The sequence below is a fragment of the Capricornis sumatraensis genome, chromosome X, assembly GCF_032405125.1.
Source record: "Capricornis sumatraensis isolate serow.1 chromosome X, serow.2, whole genome shotgun sequence".
NCBI lineage: Eukaryota > Metazoa > Chordata > Mammalia > Artiodactyla > Bovidae > Capricornis > Capricornis sumatraensis.
This window is the reverse complement of record NC_091092.1, coordinates 10,742,861-10,765,091: the sequence shown is the minus strand read 5'-3', so window position 1 is coordinate 10,765,091 and position 22,231 is coordinate 10,742,861. Positions and strand designations below refer to the sequence as shown.

Below are 22,231 nucleotides of genomic sequence, written 5' to 3'. Positions count from 1 at the left end.
TTTCTATATGATGGCAAATATTGTTATCATTTCAAAGAATAACAACATCACAAGGGAAGCAGAAAGTTTAAGGGTCCTATATGGCAAGAATGAAAGCCATGAGGATCAGCCTTTAGCTAAACAGGTGAAGGGTATGTGAAGGCAACTTATCAACCAAGCTTCCCTGGGAGGCTAGGGTGAAACTGGAACCTGAACTTATATACAATTCTCATGCTACAGGTGATTGTTTTAATTGTTCATGCTTTTATTACACAATAAATGCAAATCCTGTTGTTGGGGTTTCCAACTGGAGAAATAAGGCTCCATCCCCTCCTCCAAAGACATTCAGGTGTCTAGATTTGTTTTATAATTGTTGAATGTTTATGAATAAACCCCCTGGAAAAATCCTAGGGAAATGCTAAAAAATGTTCTACATTTGTATTTTCCACTACCTCAAGATTGTCAAGTTAATTGAGGGAAATGCTGGGGATAACTAAAGATAGTTAGAGGTTCACCCATTAATTACTTTTAATGCCAGCGGGCCCTGTTCTAATTCATTGCCCAGAATAAGTCAAAGGTATCCTTTTTCACTGGATTTCAGAACAGGAGTTTAACTTTATCTTTAAAAGTCTTCTTTTCTTCACATACTGCAAATATATCTCACTCTGTACAGTGAGAGTATTCCTGAAAAGGTTATATAAATTGAACTTTTATAGATGCTGTAGGAGAGCTTTTTTTATTTACAATGAAATGAAATTTATAGCTGCTAGGAATTCAGACCACTGGATTGATAGCTTTATAACATATTTACCACTGTAGTGATTAGGAAAATAATGAATTTAAGCATATCTTTTAAAATTATAGGACAATTCAAACTAGAAAATTTAGAATTCAATTAATCAAGGCAACGTGGTACAAGCATAAGGATAGGCATATAGATCAGTTCAGTTCAGTTCAGTCGCTCAGTTGTGTCTGACTCTTTGCAACCCCATAAACTGCAGCACACCAGGCCTCCCTGTCCATCACCAATTCCAAGAGTCTACCCAAACTCATGTCCATTGAGTCAGTGATGCCATCCAACCATCTCATCCTCTGTCGTCCCCTTCTCCTCCTGCTCTCAATCCCAGCATCAGGAACTTTTCAAATGAGTCAGCTCTTCACATCAGGTGGCCAAAGTATTGGAGTTTCAGCTTCAACATCAGTCCTTCCAGTGAACACTCAGGACTGATCTCCTTTAGGATGGACTGGTTGGATCTCCTTGCAGTCCAAAGGACTCTCAAGAGTCTTCTCCAACACCACAGTTCAAAAGCATCAATTCTTCGGCACTCAGCTTTCTTTATAGTCCAATTCTCACATCCATACATGACTACTGGAAAAACCATAGCCTTGACTAGACAGACCTTTGTTGAGTCTCTGCTTTTTAATATGCTGTCTAGGTTGGTCATAATTTTCCTTCCAAGGAGTAAGCATCTTTTAATTTCATGCCTGCAGTCACCATCTGCAGTGATTTTGGAGCCCCCCAAAATAAAGTCAGCCACTGTTTCCACTGTTTCCCCATCTATTTGCCATCAAGTGATGGGACCAGATGCCATGATCTTCATTTTCTGAATGTTCAGCTTTAAGCCAACTTTTTCACTCTCCTCTTTCACTTGCATCAAGAGGCTCTTTAGTTCTTCTTCACTTTCTGCCATAAGGGTGGTGTCATCTGCATATCTGAGGTTATTGATATTTCTCCTGGCAGTCTTGACTCCAGCCTGTGCTTCTTCCAGCCCAGTGTTTCTCATGATGTACTCTGCATAGAAGTTAAATAAGCAGGGTGACAATATATAGCCTTAATGTACTCCTTTTCCTATTTGGAACCAGTCTGTTGTTCCATGTCCAGTTCTAACTGTTGCTTCCTGACCTGCATACAGATTTCTCAAGAGGCAGGTCAGGAGGTCTGGTATTCCCATCTCTTTCAGAATTTTCCACAGTTTATTGTAATCCACATAGTCAAAGGCTTTGGCATAGTCAATAAAGCAGAAATAGATGTTTTTCTGGAACTCTCTTGCTTTTTCAATATAGATCAGTGAAATAGAATTATTTCCATATACATGTGGCCAACTAATTTTCAACATGAATGAAAACACGATTTATAGGGAAAGACTTGACTTTTCAACAAATAATGCTGAGGTAACTAGATATCCACAGGTAAAAGAATGAAATTGGTCCCCTGCTTTCTATGAAAATTAACTCAAAATGGATAAAAAACCTAAATATAAGAGCTAAAACTATAAAATGTTTGGAAGAAAAGATTGGAGTTGATTTGGTGACCTTGGATTTGACAAGAGATCCTTAGATATGACACCAAAAGTACAAACAACAAATCAAGAAATCGATAAATTGGACTTCATCAAAATTTAAAGTTTTGTGTCTCAAAAGACACTATCATGAAAGTAAAATGACTGGCCACAGAATGGGGGAAAATAATTGCAAATCACATATCTTATAAAGTACTTATATATAGAATATATAAATAAACCTTACAATTCAATAATAAAAAGACAAGTGACCAAACTTAAAAATAGGGGCAAAGATATTTTATTAGACACGCCTCTGATGATCATAAAATGCCTAGTAAGCCAATGAAAAGATCCTTAACTCCATCAGTCTTAAGGGAATTGCAAACCGAAACTACAATGAGATAATTACTTTACACCCACTATGATGTTATAATAATTAAAAAGAAAATAATGAGTGTGAGGTGAAGGCATAGAGAAATGAGAACCATCATTCATTTGGGAATGTAAAATGGTATAGCCACTATAGAAAACAGTTTGACATTTCATCAAAATGTTAAATATAGCATTACCATTTAACCCAACGATTTTACTCCCAGGTATATACCAAAGGGAAATGAAAATATATATCTACTCTAAAGCTGAAATGAATGTCCATAGCAGCACTATTCATACTAGATAAAAGGTAGAAATAGCTTTCAGTTGATGGATGGTAAATAAAAAAGAATGAAATACTGATATGTATTACAACATGGATGAACCCGGGGCGGGGGAACAAACTAGTCATAAAAGTTTATATACTATATTATTTTCATTTATATAAAATATTAAGGATAGATAAATCTATAGAGATAGAAAAAATGTTTGTGGTTGCTTGAAGCTGGGAGGTGGTGGCAGAATTTGGGGGTGATAGCTAAAGAGTATGGGATTTCCTTTTGGGTTGACAAAAATGTTCTTATGGTTGAATAATTTTATTAATATACTAAAACCATTGAATTTTTCAGTTTCATTGGGTGATTCCATTTAGTGCAAACTTCATACAGTGGTCACTGCTGGTCCAAGGATCATACTTTAAGAACCATTGAATTAAAAGATACTCAATTGACCTTTATTTTCTCCCAAATTCCCAGTTAACCCCACATCTCCATTCTGAGAATTCTAGTTGAGATTTTATTATAATACATTGTTGCAGGGTATAAAGGGTTGCCATACGATTCTCCTTCTTTGATCTACTATAGCTTAGGATACCATAGTCATTGAGTGGCATAGCTTAGGAATTTTACTATCCTTATTCTATAGGATGAAGAAGAGGATCTCAGGACTGAACTCAACCTTTTGAAGAAGTACTCTTTCCACAAGAACATTGTGTCCTTCTACGGTGCATTTTTCAAGCTGAGTCCCCCTGGCCAGAGGCATCAACTTTGGGTGTGTATTTAGTTACCTTGATCTTATTGCATTAGACTAAGGCTCACTTCAGAACATATACTTTCATAAATGAGATGTCATTTTTGTGCACCTACAGAAGAACTTAAGTATGCAACTGCTCAAAGTAGTATGAAAAAAAATGTCCTCTAATTTCTGGAAATGGGAGTGATAAAATATGGAAAAATAAATTAGGTGACTGGCAAGGGGTTCAGGGGTAAGATGTGAGAAGACTCAAATGAATACTGGAAATATCTAACATATTTCTTTTCAAATAGAGATTTGCTGCTTTTAACTTTATGTAGCTAATACATTTGCTTATAAATTAAAGATAAAGCTAAGGAGATTACCTGATGGATTTGGGCCCAATGACTGAATAATAAATATGTATTCTAAGTCACACTTGGAATGAGTATATGAGTGCAATTTAAGTGTTTGCTAAGTGCAATTATCTTTAAACATAATTCCTAGAAACTGTTTTTCTAAATGGTTAGTTGACTTATCCTTTTCTTAGGCTTCATGCCTATAGTATCATGAATTACAAATCAATGAGCTATAAATTTTAAAGGCTAACTGAAACCCATGCTACAGTTACCAGAATTGTTGCTGCCCTCTCCCATAGGAGACATAATCAAACCACAAGAAAATTAGCTTCAATCAAGTATATCTTTATTTAAAAAGGAATATTTAGAACATCATCATCTGGGGTCAGTGTACATTCTCTTGCATTTCTAGGCCAAGTTAAGAGTGGTATTTTTTAAATAATACCTGAGACTTTTCAAAATTTTTAAGAATCAAAGAAAGATTCTGTTACATTTTATGTGTGAACTTTTAGGAAGCAGGATAGTGGGCAATATAGGAAGGTTTCAACAAGGGATTGAATTGAAGCTGTGGTTCTCAAACTTTAACCTGAAACAGAATTTCATGGAGATCCTAATAAAACAAGTTGCTGGGCCCCACCCACAGAGTTATTAATTCAGTTAGTCTAGGGTAGGAAGTGCACAAATTTGCACTTTTTAAAAAGTTTACAAGTGATGTTGATGATACTCGTCTGGGTACCACATTTTGAGAACCCTCAAATTTAGAGACCTTCAGTTTAAACCTATTTTCTCCTAAATGTCCAGTTAACTAAATCGTCTATTCTCTGCCAACGCCAGTTCAAATTTTGTTAAATACCACTGTGCGTTTTTCATAGCTACTGTTTTTTTTTTTTTTAATTCTTTTTGGCAGGGGCATGCAGCATTTGTCTTTAAATATATTTTTACAAGTTTTTTTTACTCTTGACAGTATGGCAGTCTACTTATTAGATATGTTTCTCAGTGCTCAATTAATTCAGTCATATAACATCTATTCATTCAAAAGCTATCTGTGTCCAGGCTTTCTCCTAGATGCTGAGGATACATTCATAAGCTGAATTTACATGGCTCTGGCCCACTGGAGCTTACAGTCTATTTGTGAAGACAAATATCAATCAAATAGTCACACAAATAAATGTATAATTGGTCAGAAGGGAAGTAACATGCTTTTGTGTGGGCAAATAACAAAGGAATCTAAGTTAGGGAAAGGAAAACTCTTCCTTGAAAAACTTTTTCTTACACTGATATCTGAAGGATAAATAGGCACTGCATGCAGAAGTTATTTGTGGAGGTGAGAGTTTTCCTGGGACCATTCACTTTCTTTCCTGTGTAAATCTGAACACATAGGAAGCAAATAAGAAAATAATTACCCTTTATAACGTAGAGCCATGCACTGTGCATACAAATTCGGGAAAATGAGAATGTCGTACATTCTTTTCATAGTAGAACTCTTCTGACTCAGGTAATACTGGCAAGATTTTCCAGTGTTCGCCTTAGTGAATGACTTTAATTCATGTTTGCCATGGTTCAAAATGAGCCCCTTTGCTTCCGTTACCACAGTGTATGTGTTGTAACCATTTGATGTAGTAGACATGAAAATTACCCTTTTTGTGCTTTATCTGCACTATCTGGTTTGTTAGGCTGCTTTTCTTATCTTTGTTTATTGGAATAGTGTACTCAGGGAAAAGACTCCGTGTTATATCAATTGTGAACAAATATAAAATAAGGAAGCAATTTTCTGAAAGGAAAATCTTAGCATTCCAAAAGGAAATAAGGTATACCTTTTAAATATTCATGATTTGGGGCCTATCCTTTTACTTCCTTTCATCTATGGCCATAATTATCTTACCTATAGTTTTTTTAAAAAGGCATGTCTTGTTCTACTGACAAAGTAGTATTAACATTTGACATTGGCACTAGTGCATAAACCTGCGCTTAAAGAGAAGTTTGTGAAATTGATTATAATAGGCAGATTCTCCTTCACATCGGTCAGTCCTCTAGTTAGCTAATATATGAAAGCAAATTTGCTCGTAAGGCTCCTGATGCATTAGTGGCAAAAACAAATTTCCTGAAAAATTGCATTTGTTAATAAAGTAAAATTTGAATGAGACACTGTCAGAATATTAGCCTTAAAATAGACTTTCCTTAGCAGTTTATTTGGAAAAAGATTGCCCTACAGTAATGGAACTGACAGTTTCCCCCTTCAGGTTGTATGTTGCTAGTATCTTGGGGAAAATATTCTAAAACTTGAAAATAAAACAACAGTAAAAACAAATCTAGTCAATGCTTAAGTGTAAATTGTTTCGAGATACCCTCCATATCCTGTTTTTCCACCCGCAAACTATTTCCTCAACTGTCTTTTTTGTGCTACTCCAGTCATCACTCAGACTTAGCCCTGTGCAAGCTTCTTTCTAAAGGCATGTGCTCATTCTGTTTTCAATAAGCTGAATGTTCTTCTTTCTGAGCATATCCAAACACAACCTATCCTTCAAGGCTTAGCTCAAATCCCACCTCCTGGTTTAAAAATCCCTGGTGTGGTACCTCCTTTCTCTCCCTCCAGAGATCTTTGGATATTTTTTTTCAGTTCTTTTTATTCTACTAGCTTCCTACCAGATAATTGAGCCAGTCTTTGCAGTATCTTAATGTCTAAACATAACATATACATGTAAGCCATATGAACTAAAACTCTCCAGATATTTTCAGAGAACTACTTTCTAAGTCTTGATACTTTCTTTGCTGGCTTCCCTGCAGATGGTGATGGAGTTATGTGCAGCAGGCTCAGTCACTGATGTAGTGAGAATGACCAGAAATCAGAGTTTGAAGGAAGATTGGATTGCTTATATCTGCCGAGAAATCCTCCAGGTGAGCATTCATATAGTCATTTGCCCCTGACCTTGAAAAAACCTGGGGGTAATATATACAGTGTGTCTTATACTTGCTCATATAGGATGGTCTAAAAATTCTAAACTTCTGGATCAGGATACTGAAAAAAACCAAAAGGCTTTAGAGAAAGCAGCTTTGATGTAATGTCATTCCAAATCATGGCTTTTAATGGCTCTTTCAGAGTCAGACTACAGTGTTTGGTGGATCATGGGTATAATAACTTAGAGTGTTAAGCTGTTGTGATTTTTAGAGTTGTTTTTTTTTTTTCAAAGCATAGCACTATCATTGGAGATTAAGATAGGCTGAGAAATCCGTTTTACTCAATGGCTCCAAGTCATCTACAACTCTTTTGCAGACAGATATCCTCTCTGAATACAATGTCTTAACTTTTAAAACATTCCTTATTTTGAACACCAAATTGGATGAAAATGACAGTCTTCTTGATCTACCAAACTCAATTTTTCTTTGTGTCTTAAGTGCTTAGAGTCACCCAAGAAGGATGTTAACAGAACTGAACAGCATCGCTGATAAAATATTAGAATGCTATCTTAACTGGATTCACTCATGGTAATAGTGTATATAGTTAAGAGTGCAAATTCTGGACTGATTTTACATTCTGGTTCATCATGTATTAGCTGTGTGTCCCTGAGTCAATTACTTAATTTCTTCAAATCTCATTTTCCTCACCTGTAATTTGGGGTGGAATTAGCATCTTCCTTAAAAGGTTGCTGTGAGGATTTAAGAGTTGACTCCATGTAAAGTGCTTAGCACAGTGCTTGGCAAAGAATAAGGACTCAATTGATATTAGTTGTTTTTACTGTTATTTCTATTATTAATCTCCTGTTAGTATGTAGAGCAATCTTACTGAAACCAGGGCATGGGTTAGTTTTAGTGGTGAATGGTCTGGAGACAGCATGGTAAACCAATACAAATGGCAAGTACTTTAAAGTGAATTTCCATATTCCTCCAAATTCTCAGCCTTACAAGGTTGACTTGAAAATATTTTGGACTAAACAAATGGTTGGATAAGTAGAGTAAAACAATGGCTGAGCTACAATAGTTCAGATATCCAGGTCTTTAGTCATGTAGTTAGTTGGAAAAATGGAGACTAGAAAGGAAGGTAAATGGCCCAATATATACAAGTATTAATTTTTGGTGTTCTTTCTCTTTCATGGGTGTCCTGATTTATTTTCCTTTCCTTATAGCTGAAAGTACTATTTCTGGGAACTGGTTGTAGTAATTCCAGCCTAAAGAAGAATTTTGTCTGAAAAATGCAAATCTGGGCCATTTTTCTTACCACAAGTCTTTCCAAAAATGCTAAAAACAGTACCAGAAAAAGAGAAAAACTATATATTGATCTTGCTTTTTTATATAAATGTATATATGTATGTATATGCAGGGCTTAGCTCATCTTCATTCACACCGTGTAATTCACCGGGACATCAAAGGTCAAAATGTGCTACTGACTCATAATGCTGAAGTAAAACTAGGTAAGTTTATTCTTGTAATACTTTAAATGAACCCCAAAATATCTTAACAGAGAAAAACCCTTTACGATTACTGTTTTCTCTCATGTCACTAATATCTCCCTCTACTTATTTACACTATGTTGTCCCTGCCTGCAAAATAAATCAAAATTTGAAATTTTGTTTGGGAAGGGATGTGGGACAAGAGAAAGATGCACCTAACTGTTTCTGAAATCATTTTGAGAACAACAGTTTTGAAATGGGAGTTTTACATTTTGGTCATTGCTTTATCTTCTGTTGGGCTTACCAGGCAGCTCAGTGGTAAAGATTCTGCCTGCCAATACAGGAGATACAAGTGATGCGAGTTTGAGCCCTGGGGTCAGGGAAATCCCCTGGAGGAGGGCATAGCAACCCACTCCAGTACTCTTGGTGGGATCTGCTATTATATTTATTTCAACAATTTAATTGAGTGTTTACCATGTGCAAGTAGTGTGTCATGAACAAGGATTAAACAAAAAGACAATTCTTCCACATTACAGAGCCATATTTTCCAAAGAATATCTAAGAACTTTTAAATTTACTTAAGCACAAATCGCTTCATTGGAATTTTCCCTCAAATATTTAAAGAACTGATATAAGTTAGAAATGATGCTCCAGTAATATCCAAATCAAATTCGAAATTAGAAATCTAGAATCCAGAGTTTCTAGCTTTCAGTTCCAGGGTTCAGAATGGTATAATTAATTGAAAATAATTATTATATTGTCTCACAGGCACACAGGGAACAATATGTTGTGCTCTTTAATGTTTAAAATAAATATTGTTGGTGGATTTCTAAATAATATCATATAAATAATGTCAGCACTATTTAATGGCAGATGACCTCATTGATATAGAACATAAAATCACTGGCATCAAATCCTGTATTTAATCATATCAATTCTTTCCTACCATATCTGTGTGTGTGTGTGTGTGTGTGTGTGTGTGTGTGTGTGTGTGTGTGTTTATAAGTCACTCAGCTGTGTCCAACTCTTCGCAACCCCATGGAGTATAGCCCACCAGGCTCCTCTGTCCTTGGGATTCTCTAGGCAAGATTGCTGGAACAGGTTGCCATTTCCTTCTCCTGGGGATTTGCCTGACCCAAGGATCAAACCCAGGTCTTCTGCATTGCAGGCAGACTCTTTACCGTCTGAGCCACCAGGGGCTTCCCTACCATATCTCTAGCATGATCTTAAGATCATTCCCATTTTTCCTGCCAAATAAATATAACCAGAATAGAGTTTTTGTTCCTTCACTAAGAATGCTTTTCACTGAATATTTGTGGAAGAAGCATGTGGTAATAATTGTTCCTGCAGTAAGTTAAAAGTAATTTGAAGTAAATGTATTGTTCTTTTGTGTCTAAAAGCTAAAAAGCTAGAAACAGAATTTTAAGACACTGTGTTAAAATACACGAGGGTCATTTGGATCTCACAGTGAAATGTGCAGCATGGATATAGTATGTCACACAGCTACATTCTGTGTTCACATGTGGCAGTGTTCCCATATATTTGGGTCAAGTTGCTAGCCAACCCTATCATCTGCATCACAGAAGAGAAATTGTAAGTAAGCGAAAAGCCTCTGAAAAAGCTGTCACAAAGTCCCTGCACTAAAGATCATGTACTTGACTCTGTAGGAGAGACCTTTTAGCACTGGGTTAAAATTTTTCAGGCTTCTTATCTCTATATAACCCTTAGACATTGGTTTCTAGATTTCTTAGATCCCACAATATTTTTAAATGACAAGTTATAAGGAGAAGGTTGAAGAAGCAAAACCCAAAGGGAGTAACAGAAAGGAGAGAGACTGGACAATGACTATATTGCAGTCGCAACTGATCAATAACCCTCATATTCTGGTCCCTAAGTCAGTGAGGAAAAATGAATGATGCCACTGGTGGGATCTCATCCCTACTTTTAATTTCAGCTGTTCTTTTTTCCCGTTTTCTTCCATTTATCACTCTTTTCTTCCAGTCTTTGCTCATTTCCTTTTCTTCTTTGAATGTCATATATAAGCTTATGGCCTTCATAGATATTTCTTGGCCCTTAAAGTTGGCCCTCAGGGGTGGTGAGAATGCTGAACTCTGATGTAACCTATTCTCAAAAAAAAAAAAAGTGTCTAGATAATGAGATTGTGCAACACCCAATGATTTTCATGTATTATGGACATTGTGTTGACATTGTTTTTATTAGTCCTTCCTTTAACACTGCCTTAAACGCTTAACTTTTTAATTTTTCTTTTCTTTTCCTAAGTTCTTTAAACTACTTTTCAGTCAGGGTTGTTAGCCATCCTCTAGATTCCTGGAAACCACTCTAAATTAGAAAATCTACTTCATTTTTCATCCATGTTTTATTTTTTCTGGACTAAATAACCCCAGTCTACTTTAGCCTTTTTTTCTGTCTGTTTCTGAGGATACCATACTAAATATTTTCATATAATATATCCCACAGATGAATAGAAGACTGAACTTTAATAGTCTAAGCTGAGATATGGATACCACACTAAATATTTGCATCTGGTTCAGAAGATCTGTAGAAGAACTTAAACTAAATTTTAGCATAAATTTATTTTTCTTTATTAGTGTAGTAGGACTTTCTAACATCATGAGTGAGACTTCCTAATAAAGTACTAATAAGTTTTTGATTTCTTAGATGTTGCTTATAGTGCTGGTCTTCTTCCAGCTTGGTGGCAGGTCCAAACACTACATATGTTATCACTTCAGAGGTTTAGGGTATACTGATGGAACTTTATTTTTAATATTCATGGTAAACATTCAGCCAAACCTACTGTAGATTTATAATAGCACTGCTGAATCTCTTTCCAACATAAATACCAGCAAAAGCCTATTTCCCAGTGTTACTGGAGTAGACTTCATGGTAAAGTTTGCTGGGCTGGAATGAAAATCTGTTATCCATTGTGGCTTTTGTATTGGCTTTCCAAGTTAAAGCAATAACTTATTGAGCTTTTTGTTACTCATTAATTATTTTGACAAATGAATTTTGCAGTGGATTTTGGAGTGAGTGCCCAGGTGAGCAGAATTAATGGGAGGAGAAATAGCTTCATTGGGACACCATACTGGATGGCACCTGAAGTGATTGACTGTGATGAGGACCCCAGACGCTCCTATGATTACAGAGTAAGTGTAAAGATTCAGATAGTAGGAGACAAAATTTGTAAAGGACTTTTGACTTTTTATTTTAAATTATGAAATAAAAGAATAAAAACCACTACTTAAATAGGAAGTACTAGCCACTATTGCTATATGTGGTTTGATGATGTGTGTAAAACTAATATTTTCTAAGAATGTAGGCAAAGTAGACCATTGGGAGTTATCCATACTTGAGGAAGAATGTCTAGTTCATCTTGCTTACAACTTCTTGGTAAAGAATATTATATTATGTGGCTTTATATGGAAATTTAACTTCCAGGGACAGACTGCTTTATACACTTAAAACTGAATAAATGTAAAGCCAATTATTAATCCCCACAGTAACTTAGCTCCAAAGAAAAAAAAAATAATAATTTGATTACTCAGGGTAATGGAGAAAGTCCTTGGCGTGGTTCAGCTCCAAACCACAGAAAATCAGTGGAATAGACAGATTAAGTAACAATTTATGCTATTTATTAAAATTTCCACTGAAGCTGCAATTTGGACAATATACATCTATGTACACATTTTTAAAAGTTGGTATGGAAAGAAAACACCCCATTTGCTATAGACTGGAAAAACCACACTCACTCTCCACATCATAACTCATCCAAACAATTCATTGTGGTTTCGTTGTGTGGAACCTAGGACTCAATACTCAAAGTTGATTAATTCAAATTTCATTTCTTTTCCTTTTCCCTTAAATGCCCTCTGCTTGATTTGCAAGCAGATCTGTTGAGAGCCAATGCTATTAGGAGCTATGGAGACAATGGAAGTATAATGCTCTTTAAGTGACTTGCTGTAACAATAATGCTTTATAGCTGTACAGTTTTTGGCAGTCTTCCAAGGACTTTCACCCATATTAATTATACATTTTAAATTTTCAGTCTCACATAACTTAAAGAATACTTAAACCTATATCATCACAACAACTCTTTGAAGCTAAGACATCTATAAGCAGGTATTTTAATAATTCAGTTAACTTGTTTAGGAGTCATTACGCCAAACAGTGCACTTCTAGCCCTGTGCCCTTTCTGCATTCTAAAAAACAAAGTACAGTTAACAGTAGCGAAGATCATTTCCTAGAGCCTCCTAAAATGTATAATTTTCTAGAATTATCATTCTGTCCTCAGTTTCCTGTATTCAAGGAACTCCTGAAAGTGCTTATGTATATAGTATTTCATTTAATATTTATGCTAGTTCTATAACATGGGTCCTATTATTATCATCTCTATTTTGAGAGTGAAAAAAAGAAAGTGTTAGTCACTCAGTCATGTGTGACTCTTTGCGACCCCATGGACTGTAGCCCTCCAGGCTCCTCTGTCCATGGAATTCTCTAGGTAAGAATACTTGAGTAAGTAGCCATTCCCTTCTCCAGGGGGTCTTCCTGACCCAGGGATCAAACCCATGTCGCCTGTGTTTCCTGCATTGCAGACAGGTTCCTTACCATGTGAGCCACCAGGGAAGCCCTAATTTACATAGGGTAAAATTGAGGTACAAAGTGTTAAATCTTTTACCTAAGATCTGACTTCTTTAGAGCTAGTAGTATGTGATTGGACTTCTTTACAACAAATTCCTTTTGGTATTTCAGTTAAGGTAACAATAGCAATACATCCAAGATGAATTTTCCTTTCACTGAATCCCCACCCATATCAACTTGTGTAGTACAGTACTGGCTGGTCATAGGGTCAGATAACATCTTCCTATAACATCAGTCTATAATGAAGAAAACCCATAAAATGGCTGTGGCATTGGTACCTCCCCTCAGCCAAAGATTGTTTAGAGATTCTAAATACTATCTGTTTCCCACTTTTAAGTGACTTTTTTTTTTTTTTTGGTCATCTTTTCCTTTGCAGAGTGATGTGTGGTCTGTGGGAATCACTGCTATTGAAATGGCCGAAGGGGCTCCTCGTGAGTAATAATATTTGATGTTGGTTAAAAGTTATGGAAACATGCTGTACAAATCTGCCACTTGTACCAGTCAGCTTGTACTGATCACACAGGTGCCACACCACGTGCCAAACTGTAAATGATGGTCTTCCCCAGTTATGAAATGCCATAGTCAGAATGGCCAGATATGTCTGTAAGAAGAGTTTTTATTTTTCTCTGTTAAGATATCTTATTTTAGGCTGATTGAGTATTGACTCAATTTAGCCTCAGTAACATTTGGTCATGATAGTAATAACCAAACAGAATCTAAAGGCGTTCCAGTACATATTCACTGATGAAATATTTAGGTTCCTGAACAGTTACACTTATATACTTCAGACTGTGCCAGTTAAGAAAATCCGCCAGTAGTTCCTTTTAATTGAGCCAATCCTCAACAATATTGAGAAGGAAGCTTTTTTCCCCACTTTGGAGTCAGTCCAGCTATCATTGGTGCCTTCCATGCTCCTACCAGCCACTCCATTGCCCCTCCTTGTTCAGTAGGCTCCATTTTCTCTTTTTTCCCCCTCCCTCTCTTCATTGAAGTAGCCTGTCAGCAGTCTATTCTCTCAGGTTACTACTGCTTTCTGGTAGGAAAGTAAAAGTAGAATGTGAACTTGAGTGTAAATGATTCATAACCAGCAAATGTATAATCCCATAAACAGGGCATATTTGCTGTTCTCAATACCTAAATCCAAGAATATGAGTGATAAACACATTCATAGTATTTATGAGAAGTGAGAGAAATGCCTGAAGTGTGTATGTCAGGGGGCAGGGCTTGCAACTGCCTTGCTTTTCCCTCTCCAAGCAGATCCTGTAGGTTCCCATGTGCCTATGTGCTTCATCTGTACAATATCTGCTGTTTTAGCACTGTGTTTCATGACTAATGGGAGTAATTTCAAGGAGTAGAAATAGTGGTATTATAATTGTTAAGAATCTCTGGTGTCCCTTGGAATATCAAGAATTTCTGGTGTCCCTTGGAATATGACATATCACAGAATGGGCATGGGTTAAAGCTAGGTCAGATATGGAGATCAGGTCACTGCACCTTCTATTAATTTATATAAAGCTTGACCTTTGAACAATGGCCTTTATATTATTCTAATGAAATTACCCTGGGGACTTTCTTTATACTACTATGAGAGGCCAATTTGGCACTGGAGAGGTTTTTTTTTTTTTTTGAGATATATTTTGGGAGAGGAAGGATTCCTCTAAAGAGTTATTAATATCAAATTGTCCTCACATGAATGACACACTTTTAGTATTAGGTGAAATTTACACTATGGCTCTCCTTTGGGGAATTATTGCACTGCCAGTTTTCTTTAATCAAAACACAAGAGGAAATAAGTAAGTGAGACACATATTTAAATACTTATTGAAAAGCCCAGAATTCCCAAGCCAATGAGGTAATGAATTTATATACCACATATTGGAATAGGCTTTTCTTTGTATGGTTGTGTTTCTGAAAAAGAGAATGAAAGTCTAGTAATTTTGCACAGAATTGAGGTGCCAGATAGTTAAAATCTTTCTTATAATATCAATAGCTAATATTTATTAAGTGCTTACTCTGTGCCAGACACTTTTATAGGTACATTGCCATTTAATCCTCATAGCAACTCTTTGAAGGAATTCTTGATATATTTCCTGTTTTTAAGATGAATTAACCAAAGCACAGAGAGGTAAGTAATTGGCCCAAGGTCACAAAGGTGGAATTAGGATTTGAACACAGATGATCTAATCTAGAGGGTGTGTTCTTAATAGTTGTGTGTGCGTGCTAAGTCACTTCAGTCGTGTCTGACTCTTTGCAACACTATGGACTGTAGCCCAACATGGTCCTCTGTCCATGAGAATTCTCCAGGCAAGAATACTTGAGTGGGTTGCCATGCCCTCATCTAGGAGATGTTCCAGACCCAGGGATCGAACCCATGTCTCTTATGTCTCCTGCATTGGCAGGCGGGTTCTTTACCACTAGTGCCACCTAGGAGGCCCGTTAATAGTTACATTGTATCTACTTCTTTTCCTAGGACTGTTAGCTTCCAAACCAGATTATTCTCATCTTTTTAGACTACTAAAGCATTGTTTGCATATTCTTATGCATAGTTACTAGTATGGTTGACTTTTCAGCCTATAATTACATATTCCAGTTTTACAACTGGGGAGGATACCGGCAGTACACAAGCACAAAAGAGTACTTGACTCCACCTGTATTTTTGGCTTCTCTAGATATAAATCATCAATCACACATTTCAAAATTTTAACCTTGTGTAATTGATTATTATTTGTCCCACTTGGAAATAGTGAAGCTTTAGTATCTTATATAATGGACAGCTTGTATTAAAGTCAGCTTTTCCTCTGACTACCTCCTTTCATGTCTATTCTTCGGTGTCTATTCAACATGATATGTGAAAGAACACTGAGAATCCCCTCTGGAACTAGGAGTTTGTTCTGTAGTTACCTTTCTTACTCATTCTAAACTTATCTATTTTCCTTTGCAGCCCTGTGTAACCTTCAACCTTTGGAAGCCTTATTTGTTATTTTGCGAGAATCTGCTCCCAAAGTCAAATCCAGTGGATGGTAAAGATGAATGACTTAATCTTTTAAACACATTAACTTGATATTTTTATATAGCAAAGAAGTTTTAATTCATTTGATCAGTCCTGTTTCCACATCCTTATTGGACAATATTTCCTGAAAACGGATACCTTAAGGAGTCTAAATGAGTGCTATTCATTAAGAGCTAGCTAGCCAAATAGAAATAATACTCTCCATGGTAGATTATCATGACAGTACTGTCCTGGCATTAGTGACGTATTCAGTTTTATCTCCTGTAATGGGCTGGACCAATGGAAGCCTTTTGTGAAGTTTCTCACTGAGCTTACATAGGCAGTCAGTGATTGTGATGTATAGCCCAGTCATTTGACCCATAAAACTAAACATCCATAGAACCTAAAGAGGACTTGTTCTCTCAGAGTGCTACAGCCCAACTAAACTTAAAAATCTTTCTTCCTGAAGTTTTTGGAACTAGTAAGTGAAGTTCTTGCTTATTCTCAGTATATTACTTGCCCTGGTAAAAGTGGTTACTATGATTCAGTTGCTGACATTCTTCCTTGTGATTAAATTTAACCCTTCCCACAGATTCAGGCTTTCTGGTCACATCTGTTTCCATGGGCCATTTTATAAGATTAATCAGTCCTGGTGACATAACACCCTTTTCTGGATCATTACATGGACAGCTTTAGAGCTCAAAGTGCACATAGTCAAGCAAAACACTCAGGCTTCAAAATATGACTACTGTGGGATGACCAGTCTGGTCTCATGGTCTGCATAAATCACATCAACCACTTAATTGCCATCCCACCACTCACCTTTTTTATCACACAAATTCTTCTGAACTCACTGAAGTTTCTACTATTATTTGGGTAGAAAATATCATTGACTCCAGCCTCTTCTGAGGCTTGAATGGCATTGCTGTGTAATGTACATTGTCAAGCTATAGGATATCTGGTTATTGAAAAGACTATTACAGCTAAGACAACTCTCTCCAAAAATATGACCTTCAGAGTGGCATGTGGGTGGAGGTGGGAGGTGTGGAATACCTGAGAATGCTCTTTTACCTCTTTGATTCATTTCTTTTAGGTCCCGCAAGTTCCATGATTTCATGGAAAAGTGCATGATAAAAAATTTCCTATTTCGTCCTACTTCTGCAAACATGCTTCATCACCCATTTGTTCGGAATATAAAAAATGAAGGACATGTTGTTGAGTCATTAAAGAAGCATCTTACTGGAATCATTAAAAAGAGACAGAAAAAAGGTAGGATATGTAAATCTTCATTTTACTGGAATAAATATTCAAATGAGGGAAATTTTTCTTATTTTTTTAGGAAAAATAATATTTAAGAATTAAGTTGAAATTAAGGTCTGAGACCTTTTCACATTTAGCTTTTCCACAAATATCCCATGTGCATTTAATTCATTATCTCTTACCTGATCATATATATATATATATATATACATACACACATAAGATTATAAATTTTTGCTAGTTCAGCTAGCATGCGTTCATATTTACAAAGGCCTTTGAAAGCCTCAAGAAGAATTTTATGATGTGCTAATTTTATTTTAAGACAACTAACTGGAGAAATAAACACAAGATAATGAAATCTGTATCTTATTGTTCTTTCTCATTGTTAACTCCAATTAGATAAATGGATTTATAATTAATCACTTATTGACTGCTACTTTTGATGCCGTATCAGTGAACTGCACATAGTTGGTTTTATGTATTAATCTCCAACTTTAAGATGTAATTAACAAAGCACAATTTATGCAAATAAAATTAAGCTTCTAGATATTAATGCCAAAAATGACAGGATGGTTATTCATCAAATCCAGAGGAAACTACTTAGAAAGTTCCAACTTGATAGGTTATATGGCATATTTTGCATTTAGTTTAGGGTGCCATATGCAGAGTTGAGTGATAATGGAATGGTAAGTGGGGAGCCTGAAAAAGATAGCAGGCATTCTCAGATGCACTATAGGATTGACTGCAGCCAATCTTCTTCCATCTACATAACTATACATATCTTATTTTTGAGTGAGAAGCAGAAGGAATTAATGTATTTAACCATGGTAGAGAATTTATTGGACCAGTATCATCATAAAAGTCGACCAATCTCAGAATGGGTACCACATCTAGTTGAGAATTCACTAATTTCCAGAGTTGCAAAATTTCCAAAATGTAATCTGCAGGAAAAGTCACATTTGTATAGAATGATGGATAATGTCAATATAGTTGTCCTAAACTTTTTAGTATAGGAAATTCAAAAGAAAACTCTTTTGTCTATAAGTGTCTGTATTTCAGTGCAGCACAGGTGACAGGAAAGATGCCAAACATTTTCACTGTGTTAGTTGTAAAAACCGGAATTTAGATTTTTGCCTTCTCATTGAAAGGACCAACGATCCCGATCCTCATTTTCAAGATCCTCATTAAAAGGACCAAAGATAGGTGTGGGCCCAAACCATAAAGTCCTTCCATCCGTAGTACATACCTGTAAGCCATGCTCACCAACCATCTGGAGTTTCTCTTTGTCCCTTTGTCCCTTTACCTTTTTCAATTTTTTCTCTTTAGAATTGCAGCAATCAGATTGCTATTTTTTTTTTCCTATACAGAGAGAAATTAGTCTCTGTGGAATAACTGTGCTACAAAAGGAGGCCTAGGAAGAAGGATATTGTCTATACCACCAGTAGATGTGATGTGAAGGGTTACAGCCCTCTTGTTCTTGTAAATTCACTCAGCATCCTGAGCAGTAAAGGGTGCAAATTGACTAAGGTGGATTTATTAATTTCTGTTGATTATTATGCGTTATTTTTTTCTATTTCATAAAAGGAATACCTCTGATCTTTGAAAGAGAAGAAGCTATTAAGGAGCAGTATACCATGAGAAGATTCAGGTGCGTTAGATAACTTACATATATAATTTGATGTTAGCAGTTCATGTAAGACAGTTGATCCCATATTGTTGTGTTTAACTCAGAGAAACTTAATCCTTTCTGATAAAATAAAACAGATCTCTATTTTCAAGAGATATTTGAATGGAAATGTTGAGGAAAAAAATTTATTACTACTCAAAGAGTCCTTAATTTCTGATGATAGAATGATCAACTAGATTATCAGGCCATTAATATTGACTATGTTGCTAATGTAAAGACTTTCAGACCTTACAGGAATGATTCAAAAAATATATAGTGGAAGTATCTTTATTGCAGAAAAATGTTCATCTTTTAAAAATAAAGCATCTCCCCTGAATGACATCACTCTACTGACAACACTAATTGTATGGCAACCATTTGTACTTTTATTTCTAGGGGACCTTCTTGTACTCATGAGCTTCTGAGACTGCCTACCAGCAGTAGATGCAGACCACTTAGAGTCCTGCATGGAGAACCCTCTCAACCAAGGTGGTTACCTGACCGAGAAGAGCCACAGGTTCAGGCCCTTCAGCATCTCCAGGGAGCTGCCAGGGTGTTCATGCCACTACAGGCTCAGAACGGTACACCTAGGCCTCTACAGGGGCAAGCCCAGGCACCTCAGCAACTACAAGGGGCTGCACGGATGTTCATGCCACTACAGGCTCCGGTGAAGGCTAAGGCATCTATGCCCCTTCAGATGCAGATGAAGGCACCTCCACGACCACAGAGGACAGCCTGCATGTTTATGCCACCACAGGCTCAGGTGAAGGCCCCTAGGCCTCAACAGGTACAGGCCCAGGTATCCAAAAAGCAGCAGGCTCAAGGCCAACCCCAGGCATCAGGAGAGCCCCAGGATCTGGATCAGGTGCCAGAGGAATTTCAGAGGCAAGATCGGGTGCCTGAACAACAGCAAAGACACGGCCGGGTCCCTGAACAACACCAGAGGCAGAATCACATACCTGAACAGCCGCGGCAGCCGAATGGGGCACCCGAACAGCCAGAGGTACAGGAACAGGCTGCAGAGCCTCCACAGGCAGAGGTGGAGGCAGAGGAGCCCGAGTCATTACGAGTCCATGCCCAAGTGTTCCTGCCCCTGCTGTCACAGAACCACCACGTGCTGTTGCCGCTCCATTTGGATACTCAGGTGCTCGTTCCAGTAGAGGGGCAAATCGAATGGTCACCTCAAGCACAAGCCTGGGCTCTAGACCCCACACAGGCAGTTGGCTCGGTTCAAGCACTCATAGAGGGCCTATCAAGAGACTTACTTCGAGCACCAAACGCACATAACTCAAAGCCGCTTGGTCCACTGCAAATCCTGATGGAAAACCTGGCATCAGACATGTTTTACTCTCAACCAGAACAAGCACGGAAGAAAAAATCAAAAGTTTCTAGTCTAAGGCAGGCATTGGCAAAAAGACTGTCACCAAAGAGGTTTCGGGCAAAGCTGTCACGGAGACCTGAAGTGTTTGAGCTCTCAGATTTAGAAGCCCATAGGCAAAGGCGCCAATGCAGATGGGAGGATATCTTTAATCAGCATGAGGAAGAACTGAGACAAGTTGCAAATGTAAGGGTTTTTGATATTTTTCCTAAGTCAAATATGCAGAGAAAATATGCTAGGTCATACTCAGGTGATCCCTCTGTAAAAGCAAATGAAGTAAATGTTCATTGTGTCTCAGAAAAGATTAAATAATTTGGGTTTCAAGTAAATTATCCTGAAATTTCCAAATAATTGTGACTAAATTTGAGAAAGAAAGATTTGTTTGAATGATCCAGTTATTTGCTTAATATCTCTTTAGTGATATAGCTTTCATTATTAGTTGATTTTCTACCTATTATTTCCTTAACCAACATCATATACACACTTAAAGGTACTATTTTGGATTTTTAAAAATTACTTTCATAGGTCAAAATTAAAAATATAACTCATTAAAATAAACACAAAAATTCAGTTTTGTTCCTCTAATCTCTAAGTACGTTTATTTTGCTCTTTCCTCCCATAGAATGCTAAACATACTATTTAAGAGAATTGCACTAGTTTTTGTACTTTAGGATGTTAAAGGTTAAACATTTTGTACATGCTTACCATAAGTATGACTCGTCTTACTTATTTTCCACCCATTTTACATCAATGAAGTACCTGCATAGAACATGGCACAAGTTACAAATTCAAGTTAATAAAACTTCATTCTTCAAAATTCCCTAATATAAATAGATATATAGATAATTTGGCTGGAGTTGGTGGATTCAATCTGGCAAATCTAATCTGTTAGTGAAGGGTTTGTGGGCTTCATAAGCAAATTAAAGAGGTCAAAAATACCAGGAGAGCAGTCGTTTTCTAATACTTCACAGTATCTGTTTATATAAAAGGAATCATTGTGAAGATCCTAAATTAAACCCTGCTATCAACATCCACTTATCTAATAATAATTAATGTAGTTATTACAAATCAGCCTTGTCTGAATGTCTCAATAAGGGAGTGTTTGGTTTGTGGCCATTGTGTTAATTGAGCAAATGCTGTTTCCCAGACATGTTTAACATGAGAAAAGGTAAAAGCAACAAGAGAAGCAAGACCCAAAAGGGGAAATGATTGTCTAGTCCCCCAAATCTGACAGATAAGAAGCAAAAGAAGCCAAATAGAGAAGGAATTGCAAGAGTGCAAAGTGCTAATATTTGCCAGACATTAAGCAATCTAAAATGCTAATGACTATTCCCAATGAGCCCTAGTAACAATTGCATTTTTAAAAAAGACTTTTATGCATTCCTGCAAGACTCATGGTATTAGTAGCATAACACATTACTTATTCTCTTTCAGTGTTTTAAATATTTATGTAAGAAGCCATTCTAAAATGGAAGAAAAAGTCACTAAATAATAGCTACTAATCCTAGTACTAAATCCTACTAAACCTAGGATCTTGTATAGGTATTCCTGCCTTTATGTGTAACTGTCAAGGGAAATACAAAGAAAAAGAAAATTCTTGTTGTTGTAATCAAGTCATAGGTCTTTCAAAATACCTGAAAATTTATTAGAATTTAAAGATGTATGTGTGATTTCAACTCACTAGAAAGAAAGACAACACATTTCCATTATTTCCTTTGTGTTGAAGAAATGCCGATTGGCTTAAATGGGAAAACAGAAACTTGCCTAAACTCTTAGGACTCAAAAAGAGATATTTGCACTGCTGTATTGCAGATCTTCCATTGCTCAGGAGGACCAAACTTTGTAATTATAACCACTCATTAAATGTTAGAGTTTTGGGTTCATGAGTTAAGCT

At 36.5% G+C, this 22,231-nt stretch overlaps 1 protein-coding gene across 1 annotated transcript in view; it reads left to right on the top strand.

Annotated features, from left to right (window-relative positions):
• NRK (Nik related kinase) overlaps positions 1-22,231 on the top strand; it is a 122,450-nt gene that overhangs the window by 59,822 nt on the left and 40,397 nt on the right. Inside the window, exons 5-13 of the mRNA XM_068962949.1 lie at positions 3,558-3,683; positions 6,788-6,898; positions 8,319-8,409; positions 11,422-11,552; positions 13,421-13,475; positions 15,986-16,064; positions 17,127-17,302; positions 18,878-18,941; positions 19,356-20,523. Of these exons, the coding sequence (XP_068819050.1) occupies positions 3,558-3,683; positions 6,788-6,898; positions 8,319-8,409; positions 11,422-11,552; positions 13,421-13,475; positions 15,986-16,064; positions 17,127-17,302; positions 18,878-18,941; positions 19,356-20,523 (2,001 nt within the window). The remainder of the gene's footprint in view (positions 1-3,557; positions 3,684-6,787; positions 6,899-8,318; positions 8,410-11,421; positions 11,553-13,420; positions 13,476-15,985; positions 16,065-17,126; positions 17,303-18,877; positions 18,942-19,355; positions 20,524-22,231) is intronic.